We start from the raw sequence: 17,631 nt of genomic DNA on the forward strand, positions 1-17,631 counted from the left end.
ACGTAATGTCCTTAATTTGGCCAGTACGTGACTTCAGTACCATCAAATCAGTGCTTCAATTCTTGGGTTTTAAGATTGGAGCTGTCAACGTAAGGACTAGGATGCAGAGTCCAGCTCTGCAGGCGGTGACAGGAGAGACTGGCCTTCCCATCGGACCAGCTGAGGCCCGCCGCTGCTCCTGCACTCACAACTCAGGAAACCCTCGGCTCGGCTCTCCGAAGCACAGCTGCATCGGCACAGCAAGCGCACTTCTTCTCCCTGCCTGCCCCTGCCCGTTCTTGCAGCGCACATGGCCCCAAGGGTGAGAAACAGAATCAGCCAGGAAGGCACATGGCGGCCTGCAGGAGGCGGCTGGGGCTCACACGCGGAGGCCGCGGGAGGCTGACTCAGGAGTGGACACTGCTTCCTCCCTCATGTCTTCTAGTGCCCATGTGGATTTTCACCCCCAAAGCCCAGCCCATGAAAGACACAAACATACACATTTCAGCCATGACAGCAACATGGAATACCTTTATTCAGCACCAGGAATATCCTTCACACACAATCGGTGAGCCTCCCGCGCTCATCTTCCCATGGAAATGCTCATGTGGACGCTGCGGAACCCCCGCGTGTCATGGCTCTAGCGGTGGCGCTGTCTGAACTGCAGCCCACAGTAACCACACGTGCCCGTTTTTGTCTCTTTGTCCTGAAATAATTCAAAAGGAATGATGTCGTGTTTCCACATTCTACTTCCAATCTAGATATCACACATCGAAAATGTACATGTAAAACTTAAGTCAGAAACACATAAAAATACAGTTAGTGCCGAAGAAAGAACGGAGACGGTCAGCCTCGCTTTCCCCAACTGAAGCCCCCGGCCTCAGACTCCCACCCGGGCTAGGCAGCCACCCCACCGGACCCCCAGGGACATCGCCATTAGCTGCAGCTATGACCCACGCACCACCCACACCTCACCCTCCTGGGCTGCGGCGGGTGTTGCGCAGGACCATGAGGCGCACCCAGGCAGGGTCCACAGCGCTGGGGCCCAGGAGAGGGCAGCCGGGTGCCCAGTCCTGCCCTGGGCTGCTTCACCATTTATGCCTGTTACACTGCCCCCTTTCAGGACAGGCACCAAGGTAATGGCAGCTTTTAATGAAGGTCAGCTCTAACGAAGTTCAAGTCCTGTAGCAGGAACGCCAAGCCCGGCAGCCGCCCGAGTCCCTGAGTGCTCCCTGGCGCCCTCCTCCCTGCACCCCAGGTCCGCAGCCCAGCTTCAGCCACGACGTCCCTCTCTGTACATGACACTCATCAACAGGCATAAAGGATTACACAAGGACTGTCACAACATAAACTGTGCCCCTCAAAAAGTCCTGGCCCCTAGCGTGACTGCATCTGGAGCTGGGGCCTTTAAAGAGGCAATTAGGGTGAAATGAGGTCATACAAGGGCCCTGGTCCAATCTGCCTGGTGTCCTCCGAGAGGAGATGAGGCCGGACACCCATGAGGGGACAGTCCTGTGAAGACACAGAGACGAACCCTCATCCGCGAGTCCCGGAGGCCCCAAGGAGGAACCAACCGAGTGGCGCCGTGGCCTTGGACGGCGGCCCCCAGTGCCGTGGGAAGCACGTGTCTGTTGTTTCTGGCCTGGCTGGTGGTGCTCTGTGTGGCAGCCTGAGCTAAGATGATGACCGAACCGAGAAGAGCCAGAGAGGACGCAGAAGCCCGAGCATCTGAGAAGAGGAAGGCGGACATCCAGCCTGACCCAGCGAAGCACGCCGTCCACCGCTTCGCAGCTGGAAGGGGTTCTCGGACACGCTGCTGTGGCCAGGCCCTGTACTGTAGGGCCGCGGGGTGAATGTGCCAGCAGCGTGAACCCCGTAAAGGCTGCTTCAGGAACAGATAGAGAAGGGGGCAGAAAGAACAGGCACTGGGAGTGAAGGGGAGCGTCAGGACCCGCAGGCCGCGCTAGAGTGCGCGCAGGTGGGTGGCTACGCACCAAGTTGATGTATACTTTCGGGTGGCCCAGCGCGCCCCCGCCGCCATCGCACGAGATGACCCGAGTCTCCACCTCGCTCACCGGCTGCTCTGCTATCAAATCAATACCAAAGTTTTCATTTACCTGGAACAAGAGAAACACTTACATAAACAAATACACAAACTTGCTAACTTCATACAATTTAAGCCCCCCACACAAACCCATGTACCATGAGCACGGATCTATGGTGCCTGCTTCACGTAACTATTATCATCATAGACCTTCATGACTCACAGGTAATTAAATTTAGGGTCTACACACACATTTACTTTTCACTGAAATGAATGAAAGTTTATTCCAAATAAGTTCTGAACTTGGAGAAGTGCTGCAAGGAGCAGAGCAGCAGAGGCTTCCCTCGTCCCCGTCTGACTCGGCACGTGCTGGCTGCCAGGCGCCTGTGGCTCTGCGTGCCCTCCTCTCCCCACAACTGCCCCGTCCCACCCGGAAGCACCTGCACCGCACAGGCTCCAGCGTGCGTGTCCTAAGAACATTCTCTCACCAGCCTCCATGCGGTCTTCCACCTCAGTACTCGGAATACCGACTGAACAGCTGTATCCAATAAAATGCCGAAAACGCCACCCGCGCTGCAACCACGAGACCACAACGTCTCTCCGGCTTTCCCAGTTCTGAACACTGCTTAGGCCATTCCTAAGTGTTTTCTCCTGTTTGCTGCCACCGTACACCGGGTCTCCCCATCCACTGTCTTCTACCTGGTCATTTATGACTTGCGGGAAAGACCCTGGTAATTTCACCTCCTGCTTGTGTGCTAATTCTTTTGAGTTACAATCAAAATGGAATGAAAAAGATGTCTCCATACCACCGTGGGGTGAAGGAGGACACAGGACTATGTGGAAACGCCGCAGTACGGAGGCGGGCAGAAGGCTCCCCTCACCGGCGTGGGGAAGGCGAGGGGCCAGCCTGCATAGTCACTTACTTACACAACACCCAAAGGAGAAACCACGGAACAGTTACTACTGTGAGAAGGACATGAGCATGACGGTTAGTCTTTCTTTGAAGTTTTATAAATTTGACTCTGAAATCATGTTTTACATTTTTCAAAGTCATAAAACTAAACTTTTAAAATGACAAAAAGGAGACAAATGAACCTAAGGAATTCCAAGAAACTGTAAGAGAGAGTAACAGGAACATTTCTAACAAGACACACCTTAAGAATAAAACCACTTCCAAGGCAAATGAAACTACTATTGAAACATCGGGACTTTCAGTGTGAGGAAGGAACTAGAGATGTCAGCTCAGTGGCCTGGCAGAAAGAAGTCTCATGATCCTGAATTGAGTGTGGAAGGGTCCGTGTAACTCATCCCGCACCTGATGACCACACACCCCCCTCCTAGCTCCATCCCCAGGACTATGATGAACCTAGTGGCAATGAGCGCCCCGCTGCCCACACAGTGGTCTCTAAACACCCTTTCATACCAAAGGGAAGGGACTGGGTTCTTTCAAAAATGCCTGATTCTGGGTCCAGGGCAGGAAATGGTACAGGATGAACTGCAGACACTGTACTTTGGCACAAGTCAAGGAAGTTTTAAAGGCAACTAAGGTTGTGTCAAGAGAGGAGTCAACCTGGGGAAACCTGCCACATGGGATGATCTGGGATACTGGAAATTGGAAGGACAAGGGGCTTTTATAACTGCAAAGGACAGAAACACAAATATTTACACCCATGATTCCTAAACATGTTTTAAAAAACTCATTAATTACCTTACTAGGCACTACGGTTTGCATGAGCTCCCCTACAGTTCCTGTCTTGGAAACTTATTCCTCAATGCAACAGTGTTGAGAGATGGGGCCTCTTGAGGTGCTGAGTTCACGAGAGCTCTGCCTCATGAGGGATTCTGGCTGCCCTCACAGGTGGTGGCCGGGCTCCTGGTGGAAGGATGAGTTCAGTCCCCCTTCATGCACACTCTCCAGGCCTTCCACCTTCCACCCTCACCAGACATGGCCTCAACCATGCACCTCCCAGCCTCCAGACTGTAAGAAACAAATCTCTGCTCTTTATGAATTATCCAGTCTTAGGTAGTCTGTTATAGCAACACAAAACAAACAGGCACTAGAGAATCAACCCATTAAAGGCTGGTAAATAAAGAGAAAGAATCAAGTATTTCTTCTGATTTTCCTACAGAAACTTTACCTCAGGACCAAACTTTCTTTTGATATAAGTATTCAACCTAATAAGACAGATCGTATCATCATTTTACAGCCCTTTATGAAATCACAGATGCAGGATATAATGATCAAAGTCTCTTACTACAACCAGAACCGATCATGTACGCTGTGGCTCCCGATGGAAGGAACATCACCTATACAGCAGTGGCACCAGAGACAAAACGCCAACCCTCAATCTGATCCAGCCTCAAGATCCAACTAATTCCCAAAACACGCAGAGACCAGAGCAAGTTCACTAGCACGACAGTGATGTGGTCAGGAGGTTCCAGCTGTGGGGACTCGACAGGAAAGGACGTGGGCGCTCTCACGAATACATTTTCCATGAGAAAAAGAGACAGAGCGGGAGGTCCATGGGAACCCACAGATTAAAAGAGACTTAAGAGACACCAACTGCTGCAATGCAGGAGCGTACTTGGGCTCGGAGTCGCGCCATCACATTTAAAGCCATGCATGACCAAGAACATTTAACGCCACTTAGATATTTAGTTTAAAGGAATTATTGTAACTTTAAGGTGTAATACTGCTGTCATGTTAACATATTTTATTGTTACTATTATTTTGCTTCCCTGTAAAATCCAAATGTTAGTATCTTTTGACTGTATAGTTAATCCTTGAACGACTCAGGGGTTGGGGGACCACCCCCAGCGCAGTTGAAAATCTGCCTAACTTTGGACTCCCCCCGCAACTGAACTACTCACAGCCTGATGCTGACCAGTCTTTACCAATAACATCAACAGACGATTAACACATATTTTGCATGTCACAAGTACCAAATACTGAATTCTTAGAATAAAGTAAGCTAGGGGAAGAAAATGCAGTTAAGGAAATCGCAGGGAAGAGAAACTGTATCGACTGTCATTAGGTGGAAGTGCGTCCCCACACAGGTCTTCACCTCGTCGTCTTCACATCGAGCAGGCTGACGAGGCGGAAGGGAGGGGTTAGTCCTGCTGTCTACGGGTGGGGGGGACGCAGAAGCAAAAGAAAAGCCACTTGTTAAATGGACTCACAGTTCAAACCTATGTTGTTCAAGGGTCAACTTATACACAGATAAATTTAGACTCGATAAACATGATGTCAAAGTTCCACTTTAACTTACTAGCGGCTGGTGGGGCCGGGGTGGAAGCAGAGCAGAGCTGAAGTCAGACTGGCCACTCTGACACCTATCTCGGTTGGTAACTGTTGAAACTGACTACCTGGGTACATGGGAAAGGGAATCCTTAGACCACCCCTCCGCTTCATAGTTTATGCTTTTTAAAAAGCAATAAAACATCCCGGCTTGGCAAATAATGTATTTTATGATGCGCATAATGGCAAATTTGGGAACCCAGAAAGGAGACATGCCTTGATTTCCTCTGACTATAATGAGCCAGCCCGGGTCAGCTGCCGCTGGGAATAATCAGTGAGCAAGTGCCAGGAAGACAAGGCAGGGAGCACGGGGAGGCCACGGGAAGTGGAGCACTGGCGTCTGCGCATGCGGAGGGAAGGAACTCAACTCTGCACCCCAGCAGGTCCTGACGTCCAGGGATGGGGGTCTACCAGCATGTCCCCTCCTGGACGGCCAGCTCCACTGAGCATGACACAGCCCTCCCTCCACCTCCAACGCTGCCCGGGGGTTCTCCGGCTTCACAGCACAGCCTGGAACCGTGCATTCCTCCTACAGTCCCCGCCTCAGAGTGGAAGCAGCCACAGGGTTCGTCACCAAGTCACCCACCTCTGGAGGCCAGAGACTCATTCAACGCCAAACACAGTCACAGAGAACACACACAGTGGGAGGCAGACACCACTCTTTCCCTTACAGATACATTTTGGAAAGGTTTATTTTTCAACAGGTTCTGTCAGTTACAGATGACCATTCTGTAAAGTTTTCCTTGAAGATCTATTTCCAGAAACACAGAAGGAAGTTAGTGGAAATGAAGCCACATTAAAGCAGGAGCCCTGAGCGGGGCGGTGCTGCCAGGCTGTTTCTCATGCTCCTGCGACACAGGCCTCTGCTGCCGGCCCGGTGGCTCGCCTCATACCAGCACCTCCAGCGGGCTCAGAAGTGAGCGATGTTCTGCTCACCCCTGCTGCAGGAGAGGAAACTAACCAGACAAATGAAGCCTTATGGTGTAAATAATATGGTGTCTGCCTAAGTGACAAACTGCCAGGCCCCAATCATGACACTCAGAGACCGGCTACCTCCCCACAGGGAGGGCAGCTGACGCCTCGACACTGGTGACTGACGTGGGATGCCCTCCTGTCATTTACCGTGCACAGCTCAAGGGTGACCCTGACGGCCCATCATGAGCAAACGTCTAGCTCCAGGAGCTCAGTGCAACTGCAGGAATACAAAGACCCGGCAGTGAACGCACCCAGCCACAACAAAGAGCCTCGCTCCACGTTCAAACCCAAGGCTCCAACTCACTGGACGCTCCAGGTTCTCAAGACTCCATTCTCACCTGCTTCCACCTGGGGAAAGGTAAGGAAGACTGAGGAGCACTGCTGCATTTCACAAGGGAATCCCGGGACAACTGCCACAGCAGCCCGCACGCCATCTCTCGTTAAGCACGTGGTGCACCACACAGTGAACTGTCCAACCACTGCCAAACGCATCCTCTGCACGTCATTAACGTAAAAATAGGAAACTCTTTCCACTGACCTCTTGATCATCAACCAACTGGGCATAAACACATTTAGGTTTAAGTCTTTAGGAGTGAAAGTTCTATTACATCAAACTGAGATTACAATTATTAGAGATAAAATATAAAACGCATGATTCTGTGACACACCATCAAAACCAATGCAAAAGGGAAATAACCCCCCGGCCGGATCATCGATGTTCTGTAGAACGCCTACCCCGTGAATGCAAATTTATAGATTCAGAACATCGGGCATTTTTAACATTAATGCCAATAACTATATTTAGCTAAACATACATGTGTATATATGTCCGTGTAAGCATGTAATTCTTAAATCACAGGACAAACTGAAGTTTTCATTCAAATTCATTTTTAAACTAAGTATTTCCATAGAAAATGCTCTAAAACCACAATTGAGTTGTCCGGACATGTTCAAACTTGCTTTGAGAACGGTGGAGTCCAGTGAGTCCTTTTGCCAATGCCTTGGAGAAAGAATCACCAGACACAAAGCCAGGAAGAGAAGCGAACAGGAAGCCCCGCAGCTGCGCGCGGGAGGAAACGAAGGCCCCTCTAGCCGGCTTACCCACGAAGCCACCAGCGTGTCAACCTGGGGCTCACGAGTTCATAGTTCCAATTACTTTCCTCTGGGTCCTGGGATAAATAAACCTCACTTTATAACCACTACTTCTGACAATCCAAGCCTTTCTAAAGGAAGCAAAGACCCACGGTTCTTATTAATCCAAAAGATTTCTTTTCAAATCCGACTGCCTTTGCCCCACAGTAAAGATGGCGTATTTGGGAGGGAAGTTGGAAGGACGAGCACACGGAAGCAGAAGCCACAGAAGAGCTCTGGAGAGCAGCTCCGGCGCACACTAAAATGCCTGCGCCTCAAACCGTCCCTAAAGGATGCCCAGGCTGCTTCAAGACAGAGACAGACTCAGGCAAACCTCCCCCTTAAACCCTCCAAGGATGGGCCAGAACGCAGCACAGAGCTCTCCCCGTGTCACCAGCGAGATGATCTGCAAAGGAGGAGGGTGGAATTCCAAGCCCCTCGAGTTCAATCTTCCTCTCACTTGTGTGACCTTCTCAGCCACTGCCATCTGGCTGGGGGCCTCACCCTAGCACTCATCCCTGATTCCCAGTCCTGCCTCCCACCTGGGGCTCCAGTGGCACCAGAGGGTCAGTGAACTTTCACAGCTTCCTCCTGGTGACGCCACCCGTTCCCCTGGCCCCGGTCCCAGGAATAATGGCTGCTTCTTGCAGCTGCCGACCCCTGGGTGCCTCAGCACCCCCTCTCAGCTCCTGCAGACCCCTGGGTGCCTCAGCACCACCTCTCAGCTTCTGCAGACCCCTGGGTGCCTCAGCACCCCCTCTCAGTCCTGCAGACCCCTGGGCGCCTTAGCACCCCCTCTTGGCTCTCTGGCATCCCTCCTGCAGCCAGCAGCATGCGCAGACAAGGGCCAGCGTGGTTCGGGTGGTGCTGTGCTGGCGTCAAGAGACTGCTCAATGTAGGGGAAAGATGTCACAAGTCTTCACTGCTGATCTGAGGCATGCTGTAGTCCTGGGTGATAACACGAGTCACCACCGCGGGTGTGCAGAGCCTCCAGAGGTGCCGCGTGGGCCCAGCCTCAGGCTCACTCGCTTCCCCACCTGAGGGCACCCTGCCTGCCAGCCTCCTGGGAGAAACAAGAATGAGCGATGCCAGCCATGAAAGCCACAGAAGAGCCTCTGGTTGATTCCCTGCATGGGCCTAAAGCCACTTGCCCCTCAAGTTTTTTTTAAACTGCAGTAAATACACGTAACATAAACGTGCCACCTTTAGCATTTCTAAGGGCACTGTGTGTATCACGTTACCGAGCAGCCATCACCACCACACATCTCCAGAACCTTCCACCTCCTAAACTGAAACCCTGTTTCCATTCAATACTACCTCCAAATTCACCGCACCCCTGGCAGCCGCCAGCTAGTTACCTCTAAGAGCCGACTCTTCGGGTCCCTCACATGAGATTCACGCGGGACGCTTCCGTGACTGGCTCATTTCACTGAGCGCAACGTCCTCCAGGTTCATCCATGTTGCGGCGTGTGTCCAATGTTCTTCCTGCTTAAGGCGGAACAATATTCCACTGTCTATGGACAGATCACATTCTGCTTATCCATTCAGCTGACAGCGGATCCCCGGGCTGCTTCCAGATTTTAGTTATAGTGAACAATGCTGGGATGAACATGAGTGGACCCCAGACCCTGCTTTCAATTCTTTCGGGCACACACTCAGAAGTGGACCCGCTGCACTGGACGGCAGACCTAGGTTCAACTGCCTGAGGAGCCCGCAGGCTGCTGTCCTTAGTGGCTGCGACATTTTACATTCCCAGCAGCAAGGCACAAAGTCCCAGTTTCTTCAGGTCGTCACCCATGCTTCTGTTCTGTTTTGAGGATCTGGAGTCACTGAAAACCACTTGGTAGTTTTCCTCTCTCTCGAGCGCTACTCAAATATTTCCACTGACGAAATCTGCACGCACTCTTCTCAGAAGGATAAAACTTCACATCATCACAACAAAACAGCATGCCAAGTAGACATCAGCACCGTGGGCAGCTGCTCCCAAACCTGGAGGCGCTGGAGGCGCCCTGCACCTCAGAGCCTGCTACCAAGGAACAGAGAGCCAGGCAGGTGAGATCTCTGAGGAACAGGGAGCCGGGCAGGTGAGATCACAGGGTCACAAATGGACTCAACCCTGACAGCCAGGTATCTAAGAAAACGTCCAGAATCTTGCTCTGCCCTGAACGCCCAGCTGTGGGCTGTGCAGGTGGGGAGTGACTCCGCACTGCTGAGCACCTGGAGAGAGAATCTATCCCACTGGCGGGCAGACAAAGGCACAGGCTAAAGCCCAGCTGTTCTGTAACCTGACACACGGAGGGAGAGGGCTGCACAGAGCTGCACCCAAGGGATCCCGGCCTCCTGATGTTCTGGGTTTGCTGCCTAATTCCCTTACAAGAAACAAAAGGAAAAACCTTGTGTATGGACACTAACACTTAATTCAGTATTTAATTCCTTAAATTCAGTATTTAATTCCATTTAGTCCCTCATACAGGGACTCAATACCCATGTGCCAACAAGATGAGTCACTGAAACACACAGCCCTCATAAACCCATCAGCGCAGGAGCCTGAATCCAGATGCGGCCAGGCAGGGCAGCCCCAGCTTCTGACCAAATAAGCAGATGACGTTGTCAAGTACCTGGCTACAAGGCTGCTATACTGCATTATCACTACTACACCTCACTGTAGACCTCACCCAATCACCTCTTCTATTACAGGACAGGTCATACCTGCTTTAATTTTACATGTGTGACTATAAAGCAATGACAATATTTCCATCAACAGTGGAGAAATACCTGGTGACCTGCAAGTCCATTCCAGCCCTCCACCTCACTCATGTGACCCAGGGTGCTACCCACTCCAGGACCGTGTGAGGCCTGACTTCTGGTCCCTTCCTTCAGGGTTGGGGGTGGGTGGCACATTCTCCAGCCAGGCCCGGGGGCCACGGCTTCCTTTGCAGGCACCCCCAGTCAAAACTGGGCAGGAGCCACACAGAGATACTTTCCACTTTTTCCTGCAAAGACCAATTCAATTATCCAGCTTCCTGCTATCCTTGTTCTACAGGTGAAGTTTAGATTCAGTTTGTTTTCTTCTTTCTTTTTTTTTTTTTTTTTTGAGATAGGGCATGGCTCTGCTGCCCAGGCTGGGGTACAGTGGCATGATCTCGGCTCCCTGCAGTCCTAACCTCGCAGACTCAATGATCCTTCCACCTCAGCCTCCCACGTAGCTCAGACTACAGGCATGTGCCAGCATGCTGGGCTCATTTTTATATTTGCTGTAGACACGGGGTTTCACCATGTTGCTCAGGCTGGTCTTGAACACCTGGGCTCAAGCAATCACCCCACCTTGGCCTCCCAAAGTGCTAGGAGGACAGGCATGAGCCTATTGTGCCTGGCCCAGTTTATTTTTTAAAGTATTGCCTGACAAAACTAGAGGGACAGTCAGATCGGGGACTGTCAGGGGTTCGGAAGAAAGAGGGATGAACAGTTAGAGCACAGAGAATTTTTAGGGCAGTGAACTCTGTACAATACTGTCATGGTAGACACATCATTACACATCTGCCCAAACTCTAGAATATACAACATCGGGAATGAACCTGTGGGTTTGAGTTAATCATAATGTATCAGTATCAGCTGATCAGCTGTGACACAAGCAGTACACAAATGAGAGATGGCAGTGAACAGCAGAAACTGAGGGGGGCGGTGCTGTGAAAACTACTTTCTTCAGTTTTTCTGTAAATCTAAAAGTGGTCCAAAAAATTAAGTCTCTCAGAAGCCAAAAAACTATTATAAATAGTGCTAAACACAAATTTGTGCTGAAAGGAGAGCTTGGTGGGAAGCCCACTCATCATGTTATAAACACGCCTCGAACCTCCAAGGTGTGATGCCAAGGCATGCCCTGGACACTTGGGATGCTGAATGGGGGGAAAGCACTGGAGAGGCTGGGCCTGCTGGAGCACTGAGGTCACAGCCAGGACAGCCTGGGTAAGCTGCCATCATAGGCACGACTACCACACTCTCCTGCACCCACCCTAACTGGCTTCACCAATCCTGATTCTGTTTGGTTTCTTTTAAGTTGCTTCCATGCTACCCTGTGCTATGCCAACCAGAAATCAGAAGCTACACAAAGAACGCTCAGCGGACAGGTGTTTGTGACCGGGACCCACATATTTGCTACATCACAGCAAGAACTGAGTTAGGGAGCTGGGCTGGGGGCCAGATTGCAGGAATGAGCCCAGTGGTTTCAGGACCAATCTGCTCTGGAAATGCTCTATCTGGGGCTCCTGTCTCATCCCCACGACCCTGCCATGACACCCACAAAGCAGGGATGTAGGGTCCAGCCACTGCCTCAGTAAACACGACCCATCGACGCCCAGGAAATCTGCGAATGGGCACCACTTTACACTGGGAGAAACCTCCCCTTCTCCATGATCACTGCCAAAAGAAACCAAAGGGCCTGTGAATCCTCTCAACATCCATCGGTTTCCACCTTCCAAATGTCAAGTTCATGTACCTAACAAGGATGACCAAGATAGCCTGCATACAGAAGAAATGTCCCATTCCCAATGCCATGAGCTCCTCTGTGTCCATCACTGGGCTACAGCACTGGAGAAGGCAGCATACGGAACAGATGCTTCTACTGAGAATACACTAACAATTCAAATAAACAAAACAAGGCTTTCTGAGGATGGAGAGGAGCAGGACTCACCATATGTTACCACGTACTAGACAATTTACATGTGATCTCACTGGAGACTTATGATTCTACTAGAAACATTCACAGGGTTTCCATTTTACAAATGAGAAAACTGAACCTATGCTGTGATTCTCCCTCACAACTGTTAGACTGCAAGTCCACACGGCTTCTACTCCGACAGGCAAACCCACTGGACACGACCCCTCTCCACCACCAGGATCCTGGCAGACATCACTAATCAATCATGACATACTCTTTCAATGAACGTGGATCAAGCCTCAAGATCTTTCTCAACCCAGCATTCAAGAGCATTGTCAAATAATCAACCACCATAATACAAACTTCTCTGACACCCACTCATCAAATCATACGACAGTGAACCAGACGAATCTTGAAAATGTGAATTTATAGTCAATTCATGATCATGTGAGCTTCTCCAGAATGCCCTGGAGCTCCAGAACAGAAGTAGAAAAACTACACACTGGAAAGGATAACTTAACCAAGATTAAGGGAGCAGGGAAAACATATGATTCAAGGATCGTTAAGGTGTTAAGAAGAATAACCAGGCTAACCAAAGTGGGAAAAAGAATGGAAAAAAAAAATTCAGGAAACATGGAAGCATGCCTGAGCTAATTAAGAATTCAGGAGCTCACAGACATGAGCAATTGGGAGTCAGGTTTAAAAAAAAAAGGCTGATTCAGGTAGAAGGATTCTAATTTCAACATTCTTTCTCCAGTGGTCACTCAGAGATGACCTGAACTGATCTTCCTTCACAATGTATAGAGCTAATAGACCCACTAAGTGAAGAAAAACTCGTGGATTTTCAGCTTATCACTGTAAGTTCCTGTAAAAACACATACTAATTTATTTGGTGAAAACTATGAAAAACACACCGCCAGGTTGTTAAAAGAGTAATTTTTTAAAGTTGGTAAGATTTACTTTAACCTGAGAGTCTCAGAATAAGGCATGAGGATTTAATAAAAAGATCACTTCCACTTATATATAAACCAGAACTGCGGTTGAAATGTTATGTAATGTATTTCAGGGGGAAACAAGACACAAATAGACACAATTCATACTAGAAAGTAGAATCCCATCCAGAACTGCTAGGGTCCTTGCAAGAGGGGGAGAATTTATTTAAATCTTATATATTAATTTTCATTTCTTGTTGGTTACATAAAAGTTTTATGAAAGCTTACCTCTCTTCATTGTAACCTTTACTCACCTCTTTCTGACGACCTACAAACCGAATTCTCCTGTAGTCTTTTTCATCATAAACCTGGAAAAAAAAACCAAAAAGATCATGTGTGACTTTTACAGCCTAATTCTGAAAAATGTCACTTCGTATCAATCATAAATATTACAGGTGAGTGTTTTTCTTAACTTTTACGTCATTGATGAAAAGTCAAACAAGTGAGGGGCACAGTACATAGTTAATCAGGAGCATTTTTAGCAAGATACCTGGGATGAAAACGGAGGAGCACCTGAATCAGAGAGCAGCATAGAGAAGTAGCCCGGGAAGGTGAAGCTAAGGAGGAGAGACAAATCCTGACCGAAAACCGCCCCAACCTTCCTTCGCATATGGCCAGATAGCTTTAAATATCCCCCTTAAATCTCCTAGGGCACATTTACCTTTGTTCCTCATTTGGCTTACAATATTTGTGTGCTTTGGACTACAACCGATTTCTCACATTACTAAAATTTATCATTGAATATTACACAAATTCTAAACGCTGACCCAAAAAATCAGCGGCCACAGACCGCCTATGGGCAGTCACTCCACAGCAAAGGCTGCCCGCCGGGGAGCCTTCCCGTTCCAGAGCCCGCAGGCCCTGGGAGGACGAGACCCACCGCCGCCGGCCGCCGCCACCGTCCCGACCGGCAGGCCTCCTTCCCGGTGCGTCAGCGACACAAGCACAACCTTACCACGACCCGCGAGGCCGGTGGCGCAGAACCAGAGCCGCGAATGCCCGGCGAGCCCACTGCCACCAGCCACCAGAGGTGCGGCCGGAGGAAGAGGAGTCTTGTACCCAGCGGCCGTTACCTGGCCAGTGTGTGTGATCTGCTCCCCGGTCGGCGAGACCTGCACCCCGAAACACCTGGCGCCGAGGGGCAGGCTCCGCGCAACCGCGCCGGACCGGCACAACAGCCGGCAGAAGGTCACCGCCGCCGCCATGTTTCATGGCTGACCTTTGACCTGGCGCAACGTCGCTCTTACAGCCGACGCATGCGCACGGCTTCGGTCGGCGCCCATGCGCCCGGGACTTATTTCGCCCTGGGGAGCGCGCGTCGGTCGGGGCGGAGGCCTCTGGCAATTGCAGCCTCAGGCTGGAGCTAGGGACCGGACGCGGCAGGCCGCCGTGTGCGCAATCTTCAGCTCTTAGGAGTGCCCAGTGGTTCTTATTTAAGGGACAGGCAGGGGAGGATGTAAACTGAAAATACAATGTTTATGTTCCTATGGTAACCGATAATCATGGGACGTTTAAATATCAAGAACTTTTCTTGGGTGAAGGAGTGGGCTGCTTAGCAGAAGAGACTGGAAATGCATTCTCCTGATTCAAGGCAAGCATTCCTGCGTGAGCTTATGGGGAGCCGCGGAGGAAGAGCATATTTGGAAGATTTCTGCAGCGGAGCCTAGTACGCCAATTCACTTTATCCAGCATGCAAGCACAGCCTCTAAAAAGGCCCATTTTGTTTAGAGCTGACCTGGGCACAAATCCCAGCGTAACGCTCCGGCATCCAGCTTTTATTTGCTGTGGTCAGAGCAATATTTGTGGTCAGCTTTTATTTGCTGTGGTCAGAGCACTGACTGTGGTCAGTCACCTGGTCTTGGAGGACCAGGTGACTCCAAGAACAAAACGCTAGAGATGGATGAGAGGCCGGGGAGATGAAGAGGGGGAAAGGCGATGGGAAACAAGAATGCACAGAAGAAAACCCCGAAAACTGGGAAAGCTGTCCCAGTAAACGTGGTGGTCAGGGGCAGATTTGTCCTGGAGCTGATCAGCTCCACAGGCCCGCCGGGTGTTCGCCGAGTCAGGTGTGAAAAGTGGGCGCTGCCATGCCCCTGCAGCGTTGGGGCCTGCACGGAGCGCGGGCTGGACGCAGCCACCTGCGCACCTCACCTGGACACACGCACAGGAAGGCGGATGGAGTCGCGGGTAGATCCCTGAAATGGCAGGGAGAAGCGAGCTAACTGTGGTATCTAGGTGGCAGGTATGTGGGTGCTCACCGTAAAGGTCTCCCCCTTTTCTGTATGTCTGAAGTGTTCCATACGGTCGGGGAAAACAGCCGTACCTCGTGGGAACCACTGCCGGTCTCCACCCGTTTCCCGGAGGCTGTTTACTTTTCTCCCGGGATGTCCCTTAAAAACATGTCCTCTTGCTCAGTTTGTTTTGACATTGGTACTTGTCAGCTTTTTCTAAGGTCTAATTGGTTGTCATTTCTTTTTTGTTGCGAATATCCATTTCCGTTCCCGTTTTCCGCATTTTTTGCCGAGGGCGCCCCCGGCCCGCAGGGAGCGCGCGGTCTGGTCTCCCGCGCCTGCGCACTCGCGGCTGCGTCTCTGCGCCGGGCCCCGGACGTGGGCACGCCACGTGACTCCCGCCGCCATTTTCCTTCCTGGCAGCGGCGTCCGCGTCCCAGTGCGCAGGCGCAGGCGCGGGCCGAGGGCGCGAGGCTCGGTACCGACGCCGTCTTCGCAGGTCAGGGGTCCCGGTTCGAGAGGGTGGGGCCGGCCACCTTGGGCCCCGTGGGCCTGTCTCCACCAGTCGGCCGCGGGCAGGGAAGCGTGGGCCGGGGCCTGGCGGTGTCGGAGGGTCAGGGTGGGGGCCGGGTCCGACATGGGCGGCGGGAGCGGGTGTCGGGCGACCCCGGGGGCGGGGACCCCGCGGCCAGCGCGCAGAGCCTGCCCCGGCGCCGCGGTGTCCTGCCGGCGCTGCAGACCCGGCTCCTCCCCGCGCGGGCCGCTGAGCCGTGGGGAAGCAGGGGCGGGCGGCCGGGGCTCCGAGCGCTTCCCGGCGGAGGCCGGGGGCTGCGGTCTCGGGGTTTTGTCCTGAAACTGGCCCGAGGGAGGGCCCCTGGGACTGGGGGCAGCGGGAAGGAGGGGCTGGTCCGCGGAACCGCCTGGACCCGGTGCGACTGTTGGAAAGGGATGCGGCCTCCGGAAGCGCCCTCCCGGCCGTTCTGCCGCTGCTCGGCGTGGCGGGGCTCCGCGCACTCGCCTGCATCTGCGGCGGGCGGCAAAGCGAACGAAGCCACCGTCCGGTGCCCCCTCCTCTCCTGGCACACTTGGCCGACTAAGGCAGTTGAACCTGTGGCCGAGGCTGCAGCTGGTGTGGAAACGCGCGCCGACCCCATAGTCGCTGCCTTCCCGAGCCTCAGTGAGACGGGAAAGGAAGCCTTCAATAGCAGGTGGAAACGCAGGAGAAGCTCTAACAGCTTTTTTTCTCTCTCCCATAGATTCGCCACAACATGGCAACGCTTTTAATAAGGAAAATGGTGAACCCTCTGCTGTGTCTCAGTCGTCACACACTGAAGCCTCCAGCCTTCTCCACGTTTCTGTTGGGATCCCTTCGAGGTGCGGCCCCCGCGGCTGGGGAACCGGGGGCAGAAGTGAGGTCATTTCTCTCACCCGGCCTCCTGCCTCGCCTGCTGCCTGCGCTGGGGTTCAAAACCAAGGGTGTCCTTAAGAAGCGCTGCAAGGACTGTTACCTGGTGAAGAGGCGGGGCCGGTGGTACATCTATTGTAAAACCCACCCGAGGCACAAGCAGAGACAGATGTAGTCCCTTTCTCTCCAGAGTCACGCACATTCTCGTTATCCTGAGTGGTTGTATCTTACGGAATTATCACATCAAGGAGTCAGGAGAGTGACTGGGGGCAAACGCCCTGAAGGTTACCTATCACTTTTCAGTTAAAATGAGGAACTATAGAAGACATTGCATCGTGTCATTTCTAAAGCGTTCCAATTAAAAACATTTTCCTATTTGAATAGACTGTCTGAATAGCTTAGTTCATTCATTCTCCGTGAACTCTGGCTGCAGGAGGGATGGGTGGTGCCGGGTGTGAGGTGGGGCAGGAGTTCTTCAGTCTCCCTGAGGCTGCTTAGCGCCTCTTGGAAGTCAGTGTTTGGTCACCTGTCCTTGCACAAACCAAGCTTAGTGGCTTCAATCAGCCCTTTTACGTTGCTCACAAATTTGTGAGGCATTTGGCATGGGCTCAGCAGAGCTGTTTATCTGATCTATGTGGCATTAACTTCAGGACCCACTTCCAAGATGGCACCAGCACTCCTGTCTGGGGCCTCAGTGCCCCTCAGACTGCACGTGGCACCTCCTCAGGCAGGGCTCAGGGCATCGCTGCCCGAGAGTGAGCTTCCCCAGATTGTCTGGAGAGACCCACTCGGACGCTAGGAGGCTTCCTGTGACCCAGCCTCAGGAATTCCATCGTGGCGTTTCTGCGGCACTCTGTTGGTTTCACAAGTCCCTAGGGTGAGCCCAGATTCAGGGGGAATGAGGGGCTCCCTTGCTAGAGGA

The 17,631-nt window shown here is 52.0% G+C and overlaps 2 protein-coding genes across 4 annotated transcripts; one reads left to right on the forward strand and one right to left on the reverse strand.

Annotated features, from left to right (window-relative positions):
- Positions 1-481: 481 nt before the first annotated feature.
- Positions 482-14,313, reverse strand: NDUFS6 (NADH:ubiquinone oxidoreductase subunit S6). Its single transcript, XM_003932513.4, has 4 exons — positions 14,147-14,313; positions 13,328-13,381; positions 1,974-2,096; positions 482-685 (listed from the first exon to the last, which is right to left on the reverse strand). Exons 1-4 carry the CDS (start codon positions 14,276-14,278, stop codon positions 620-622), a joined length of 375 nt encoding a protein of 124 aa, XP_003932562.1. The 5' UTR covers positions 14,279-14,313; the 3' UTR covers positions 482-619.
- A 98-nt stretch (positions 14,314-14,411) lies between these two features.
- MRPL36 (mitochondrial ribosomal protein L36) lies at positions 14,412-17,090 on the forward strand. 3 transcript variants are annotated; one of them, XM_039469798.2, is made up of 2 exons: positions 14,412-15,315; positions 16,561-17,090. In XM_039469798.2, exons 1-2 carry the CDS (start codon positions 15,274-15,276, stop codon positions 16,882-16,884), a joined length of 366 nt encoding a protein of 121 aa, XP_039325732.1. In that variant the 5' UTR covers positions 14,412-15,273; the 3' UTR covers positions 16,885-17,090. The 3 variants fall into 3 exon arrangements, with proteins under 3 accessions (XP_039325732.1, XP_039325737.1, XP_074243536.1); XM_039469803.2 differs by lacking the exon at positions 14,412-15,315 and adding an exon at positions 15,718-15,803; XM_074387435.1 differs by lacking the exon at positions 14,412-15,315 and adding an exon at positions 15,833-15,917.
- Positions 17,091-17,631: the final 541 nt, after the last annotated feature.

The sequence above is a fragment of the Saimiri boliviensis genome, chromosome 1 (genome assembly GCF_048565385.1).
Source record: "Saimiri boliviensis isolate mSaiBol1 chromosome 1, mSaiBol1.pri, whole genome shotgun sequence".
NCBI lineage: Eukaryota > Metazoa > Chordata > Mammalia > Primates > Cebidae > Saimiri > Saimiri boliviensis.

Excerpts from the sequence above, each read along its gene's own strand:
- MRPL36 (XM_039469798.2), top strand. The coding sequence starts at position 15,274 with ATGGCAGGGAGAAGCGAGCTAACTGTGGTATCTAGGTGGCAG. Across the intron at positions 15,316-16,560 it reads CTGTGGTATCTAGGTGGCAG|ATTCGCCACAACATGGCAAC; the intron begins GTATGTGGGTGC and ends TCTCTCCCATAG.
- NDUFS6 (XM_003932513.4), bottom strand. The coding sequence starts at position 14,278 with ATGGCGGCGGCGGTGACCTTCTGCCGGCTGTTGTGCCGGTCCGGCGCG. Across the intron at positions 13,382-14,146 it reads AGATCACACACACTGGCCAG|GTTTATGATGAAAAAGACTA; the intron begins GTAACGGCCGCT and ends TTTTTTTTCCAG. Across the intron at positions 686-1,973 it reads CGAAAGTATACATCAACTTG|GACAAAGAGACAAAAACGGG; the intron begins GTGCGTAGCCAC and ends GAATTATTTCAG.